General features: G+C 35.5%; 1 protein-coding gene across 4 annotated transcripts in view; it reads right to left on the bottom strand.

Moving 5' to 3' along the window:
- Window positions 1-4,228, bottom strand: part of LOC112511150 (RWD domain-containing protein 1) — a 10,837-nt gene extending 6,609 nt beyond the window's left edge. For 2 of the 4 annotated variants that reach the window (XM_025116626.1, XM_025116628.1), the window contains exons 1-7: window positions 4,098-4,228; window positions 2,954-3,019; window positions 2,780-2,847; window positions 2,380-2,413; window positions 2,223-2,292; window positions 1,517-1,574; window positions 340-468 (exon numbers count right to left, since the gene is read on the bottom strand). In XM_025116626.1, the coding sequence (XP_024972394.1) occupies window positions 340-468; window positions 1,517-1,574; window positions 2,223-2,292; window positions 2,380-2,413; window positions 2,780-2,847; window positions 2,954-3,019; window positions 4,098-4,104 (432 nt within the window). In that variant the 5' untranslated portion in view covers window positions 4,105-4,228. Of the gene's footprint in view, window positions 1-339; window positions 469-1,516; window positions 1,575-2,222; window positions 2,293-2,379; window positions 2,417-2,779; window positions 2,848-2,953; window positions 3,020-4,097 lie in introns of all 4 variants that reach the window. The other 2 variants (XM_025116624.1, XM_025116627.1) reach the window with 1 other exon arrangement.
- Between the last annotated feature and the right edge of the window lie 2,980 nt (window positions 4,229-7,208).

Below are 7,208 nucleotides of genomic sequence, written 5' to 3'. Positions count from 1 at the left end.
GTCTATATAGATTGAGAAGGTCTTTGTTTGGGAGGGTTTTTTCATAGATGAAAGATGCGTGTTTTTCAGTTGGGAGGGACAAATTGGAAAAAAAATTTGGCTTTTTGCATAAAGCTCTCCCCTATAGGCTTACTGAATAAGTCAGTTTCTATATCATTAAGTCACTACCAAACAGTATGTATAGCTGGCCAAATAAGCTGCTAACAAACAGGCCCTAATAATCATGCGCTTTTATTAAACTATGTCCTTAGTCAAACATTGTCTTCATTTTGGGAGGAAAGGATATATCTCACTGAGAAGAAATTATAGATTCTACTGAATTCATGGAAAAAATCATACTTCATCCTTCTCTGCTGTCTCCTCTTCATCATCATCATCATCAGCGTCTTGAGCAAATATTTCAGAAAGCCAATCCTTAGCTGAGCTAACTAGAGTGTAGATCATAGACATGCCAAGATTCTCCAATGCCTGCAAATATCTCAAATAGCTGCATGAGGTACGTAACTACATGTGTGCAGAAGAGGATGCATGACTACATTATAGGATAAGTAAATACTAAATGCATGTTATATTTCTTAGGGTGCGTTTGGTATCAGACAGGATAGGTCAAAACAGAACAGGAAAGAATAGTTGTTCAGCGTTTGGTAAGACATAACTGGACAGGTCATAACAACAGATAAAATGACCAATTTACCCCTAATGAGTTGTTTATATATTTTGATTAATTTATGTAATTTTATTAAATTATATTTAAAAAATTATTTTTTATAACAAAATACATCATTAGACAGTTTTTGTCAAGACGATTAAAATGACACCAAAATAAAATGTTTATGTAGTTTCCAATTTTTTATACTTCTTCGATATTATTTTTTATTATTAATATTTAATAAATTACATATATTAATCAAAATATAGAAACAATATAAAAATAATATTTTGAGGACAGTAAACTGAAAGTTTAAAGAGCATAAAATACGATGAATAAAATGTAAAGAGGGAGGTCTATTTGATGTTTTAGAAGAGAATTAAATTTTATTTTGATGTTATATTGGTAAAAACATAGGTTTGTTCCCCTTGTTCTACCTTGTTCCATGGGGCGGGGGTGGAACACACCTGTTCCACCTAAAAGGCCTACCAAATGTTGAATAGTGATCCATGTTTTATTATGTTTTGTCCTATCCTATCCAGTGTACCAAACACACCCTTAAAGAAAGAACCATCATTTTATCTGCAAGTTACTTTGATGAATCATAAATCATGGTACTATATTATTCTACTTATTTTGAAGCAACTATCGGGTTATAAAGTTCTGAACTATGTTGATCTACTAAGATGAGGTACTGCTAATCAAAATCATTAGTTATTCAGCAATACAGACTTTGTTGCAACATAGTTGATCTAGGCTAAAAGAGAACGATGGGAAATCATAAATCAAAAGCAATTGCCAATGTCTCGTTATGTGCAAATAGAATGATATGCAATAAAATGTTATGGTGCTAACAATCTCTTTTACCTCTTGTTCAAGCTTTTCTTTCAAAATTTTGAGATCCGAGGTGTGAATTCCTCTTATACTGAAACATAGCCATAAGAAAGGACGGATTACACAAGAGTTATAAAATTTAGAGTTCATCATCAAAACTCAGTGTGCCAAGTATGGCACCAGCACCCAAATAAATCATGTGATAGTTGAGCATATAAAGTTGGCTGATTATAGCACATATGGGGAGGTTCAGGGGAAAACTCCCTAAAAAATGAAAAACTAAGGAACACCCTGGTAACCATTCAGCAAAGACAGTATGCACATGTGCATAAAGTAATTGAAGTTGTTTCTTGGTTTTTATGCATGTGTGTATGTTATGCACATGTGCATACCCGACAAATTGCTTACAAGTTACTTGTATGCACGTGTGCATACCGGCCAGATGAACGATTACCGGGGTGTTACTCAGTTTTTCATTTTTTTGCGGTTTTCCCCTGAACCTGACCCATAGCAGGTATATCTGTATATGAATAACAGAGGAAGGGGGAAAACAGATAGCTAACAGAAATTATTGCATGTTAAGAAATGAAAAATGTGGTAAACAATACAAAAAGGAGAAGCTGGACAGTGAGCAGCCATCATGGATAAACGTAACAATAGATAATGTATTATCTCCGCCAATGATAAGGAATATGGATTTATAGAAAGATATAGAATCAATAAAGATGTAGTCAGCCACCTTTTCACATTCAGAAGTGGTACTTCATCTGGATATTTTTCTGTATGCGAGAAAATTAACCCCAATTGAACTGCAACAAAATTTAGCAACAACTAATATTTTAAAGAAATGTAACATCCTCAAGCAATAATCTTACAAAAAGATGCCTGATAAAAACCTGGTGTGGTAGAATATTCATCGGTCTCATCATCCTGCTAGAAATAAATTAACATACTTAGTACTGGTACTGGTAAAAAAGCATGATCGACAATGCTGGGATCAAAACATACAGTGCATGCATCTTAGAAGCACCACATGCAATAATAGTATTAGCAATTATCTTTTCTTGGAAGATCGTTTGACTTGTTCTATTAACGGGTTTATTGGAGTATGACATTCATAACATGATATCCTAACACCACCAAGGAGGAACAAAGAGGTGGCCCACGCCACCATATCCAATACACTGAGTCCATCCCCGATCAAACAGCCAGTAGCCTTATTTATGTGAGATAGAGCTTTCATAACAAGGAAAAAAATTAAGTAATCAACGATTCAAACGGCATGAAATTGGCTACCTGGGGAGATAAAGTAATTTGGAAACATCGATTTGAAGTGTTCAATCCACTTTCACTGGGGTGAATTTCTGGCAAATACATCAATCACACAAAAAAACTTGTCATAAGTTTGACTGGTGAAGTTAAAATCTAAAAAGAGCAAAATGCATGTCAAGTATTATTGACTGTGCGAACCTTCAAGCTCGTCCATGAGGATGGCTTCTAAAGCTTCTATTTCCATCTCCTGCTCCTGCACATGGTCTGTTGTGAACATTTCAGTAAACAGATATTCTATATCTTTATCCTGTTCTTTGGCCAATTGGAATTCATGCTAACCAGGGGACATGAGCCTTTACACTGTTTACTTATGCAGTAAGATTGGTTAACAATGATTATTCCGCATTCAAGATAACTTAAACTGCATCCTTATTATCATGGATTCATCACACTTAGGAGTCATTTACCAAATGCTTATTGGATAAGCGTTTACCGGCAAGAGACATTACCCCCATTTACCTTATCATGTAACATTCTCGGTTATCAAAATGTATTGTTGGTAAGCGTCTTAAACCCGGTAAGTGCTTACCGGGTAAGAGTTTTTTCCCTCACTTACCGGGTAAGACTCTCGGTCCTTGTTATCCCTCTTACTGGGTAAGATTCTCGGTCCTTTTCATTCTCAATCAGTAAGGTAAGTGGCATTAATAAGCACTTACCCGGTAAGTGTTTAGTGAACAGCCCCTTAATCTAGTCCATGAGCTCACTGGACTATCCCATTTCAAATACGACTACACATCACACAAAATTAAGTTCATGGTGTACTTTGCACAAAACAGCCAATGAGAATATGCATTTACATGTTTAAGGGTCTATAGACCAGTTTATGCATCATATCGCCTGCTCTCTTCTCTGGCGGCTTGGTTTTTACGCAATTAAGTGAATGGTATCAAGACCTTTTGCTATCATTCAAAATCATTCCATGAAATTTCTAGCAAAATTAACAGAGAATAAGTATCCAATCACGATAACAAGAAGCCTAAACAATCTGGAATCATTTACAAAAGAATTCATCTAACCTAGTCGAATAAACACATAAATTCAACTACCACATATCAAAAATCTCCCAAATCAGCTCCACTTTACTTCAATTTCGATCGCAAGGTACACCAATTCACACACACAATCAACAACAACAACAAAAGCTAACATCCTACTTTCTAATAAACCAACTAACAACACATATCAACTGCGAATAGAATTCATACTGTTTTCCAATCCAAAACATTCAGTCTTCACAGTAATTCGTATAGAATTTGAGAACGATTCATCCTGAAGTATTTACCTGTCATTTCTGCGGTTGTACTTTATCCTCCAAAGCTTGTACCGTGCTCTTCCGATTCAATGGCGACCAAACTCACAGTCTCTCCGTCAATCGCTCTTTGAAGACCTAATGAAGAAAAACAGTATGACGTTGGTTTTATTCATGTGTTTCACTCCTCACTGTAGTTATTGTACAACCTCGTCGCATCACCGTCACCGTCACCGTCACTGCAGTAAAAAGAGTATTCAAATTACCTCCCACAAACTTTCAAATAATTACAAAATAGACCTTTTGGTTTTGTAATTGCTCTTCTTTCTATCAAATGGAATCTTTTTTACATTTTGATTGGAAAAAAAAAGGCAATTATAAAATAAAAAGGTCTATTTTGTAATTAGTTAAAAGTTCATGAGAGGTAACAAAAATATATTAAAAAAAAGTCTTGGTCCCACCATGATACGGTTTTTCTTTTTTTTCCAGGTAATATTGCTTTGTGAAAAATGTTTCAAAAATTCAAATTTTAAATTTTAAATCCGGTTTTGATGACCACTCCAGAGTTAAATTCAGACTTGCAACTCTGAATTTTCCCAGAGTTATGTTATAAGTATAGAGGTCACCCCAGAGTTAAATTCAGACTTACAACTCTGAATTTTCCCAGAGTTATGTTGCAAGTTTGGATGCCACTCCAGAGTTAAATTCAGACTTACAACTCTGAATTTTCTCAGAGTTATGTTGTAAGTCTGGAGGCCACTACAGAGTTAAATTCATACTTAAATTCAGTTATTAAACATCTCACTTGAGCAAACCCCAAATTACCAATTTTATTAAATCCCCAATAAAATGTAATTTATTGATTATTGAGACTAAAATTGATCTTAATTATTCTAAAAGTTTTGTCAAAGCAATCGGGGTCAAGAATGAAAAATCTGAAAATGTTGCTAAAACGACTAAGTCTGGAGGAAGACCAGAGGCGAAGAATTGGTCCAGAGGCAGGCGATGGACCAGAGGCTGCTGAAATGACTAAGTCTGGAAAAAGTCCAGAGGCGATGAATTGGTCCAGAGGCAGGCGATGGACCAGAGGCTGCTGAAATGACTAAGTCTGGAAGAAGTCCAGAGGCGATGAATTGGTCCAGAGGCAGGCGATGGACCAGAGACTACTAAAATGGCTAAGTCTGAAAGAATACCAGAGGCGATGAAAATGGACCAGAGGCGATAAAATGGTCCAGAGGCGATGAAAATGGACCAGAGGCGATGCATTGGTCCAGAGGCGATGAAAATGGACTAGAGGCGATGAAAATGGACCAACCCTTCGAAACACACAGAATTGGACATAACATTAATTAACCTCAAAATATGGGATATTAATTTTCTAGAAAACTTCGAAATATTCGTTCTATTTTAGTGATAAAACCACCCAAAACACAATTCCAAACCGGATATAACGGAGTTTTTACTTACAACCCGAATTATGTAGCAAAAGAATACGGGACAATACTATATATAAGCTACACATACTACAACTATGAGATACGGTAATAAGCTACTATTTACCCAAAAGCAAGATCGATATCTTCAAGTTCCCCGATAAATCTTCAAGCCAAACAACGGGTTCTTTCTTTTTGTCCGTCTTCTTTCCTGAGAGAGGTTGCCACTTAAATGGTAAGACAACGCTTAGTGAGTTAAATAGTTAAGTATTACATATCAATATCGCACATGTTCATAAACATACATAATAAACTCTTATCAATAAAATAGTTCAAGACATCATCCAGATGTAAACCGAGACTTACAAGGAACCGAGTGAACAATTACGTACCGGATGCTAAGATCACAGGATTCCATATTCAAATCACCATAGTATACCATACCATTGATGCTCAATACAACAAGGAGACAGGATCAACAACCAAATATATTCAGCAACGTTAGAATACCAATAAATATCAAGAACCAAGAGATCGAATCGGTATACATAACGAGGACAGTGCATCACCCCGTCCTTCACCTCGCACCGCCCACCTTCCTCTACCGGGTATGTGCCAAGGTTCCCTACTCATTGCTCTTCCTCCTCTTCGAGCAATGAGTATTCACAACCGTAGAAAGTCTCACCCGTCCAACCCGGGATCTTGACTTCGCCATAAACTTCCGGTGTACTACACGAAATAGTACCCGTACTATGGCGTACAATTCAAGGAACAAAACAACGAGTCCGGATCCATAAAGCAAACCGATGTACCGAGATAGTAATAAGGAATCGACTCAAGAGACGGAATCAAAGACAAATCAAGATCGTGTGACTTCATTCAAAACCAAAAACATTCATATGAAAATATATATGTTCAGATCAATATGTAACAATTAACTATATAACTCACCGGACAACCGTACAATACCGAAAAGCTCCGAAAGAGCTTACAAAGCAAGTCCAATCTACCAAACTTATATTGCTTCCAAATTATCAAAACATGTCTTAATTACCCCTGGAGTAAATGTACAAAATCTCATAAGTAACCAATATAAGAAATTCATGATATACACATATCTTATTTGAACATTTTACCTAAATTTCTATGTACATCTGCTGCATGCAGAACTGTTTTGCCCATTTTAAGCTCGAATTCATGCTTTGATCATAAAATAAGAAATAAACTAGACTAAAATATCTAACTAAGAAAATTGGTCTCACCTCATTATTTTATACAGTTTTTCAAAGTCTGCACACTTTCAATGCATTCAAAAGTCGAAATTCTCATTTTCATACATTTTTCTCAAACCATTTCAATTCCAAACCATTCCAACTTCTGAATCTCAACTTAATATAACATATTTGACATAAACAACCAAAATCCAACATTTATTTTATCATTTATATTATCTCCCAAATCATTGACTTAATCAAGTCAAAGTTCATATGATGAACTTGCATAAATCTCGATAATCTCTTAAATCTAATGACCATTTCATGCCATAGACACTAAAATGCACTCATTTTATACACTTAAGATCAAACTCATATGAAACCCTAACTCTAACTCAACATGCAATCCATATAACAAGAATGTCAACCAAGAACAAGTGCAAAGAATGAATTATACCTTATTTGATGATCAAATACTCCAAAGATCTTGTAGTTCT

Source organism: Cynara cardunculus (assembly GCF_001531365.2).
Source record: "Cynara cardunculus var. scolymus isolate 2C chromosome LG 4, CcrdV1, whole genome shotgun sequence".
Lineage (NCBI taxonomy): Eukaryota > Viridiplantae > Streptophyta > Magnoliopsida > Asterales > Asteraceae > Cynara > Cynara cardunculus.
Note: the sequence above shows the minus strand (reverse complement) of the source record. Positions and strands in the feature narration are given on the sequence as shown.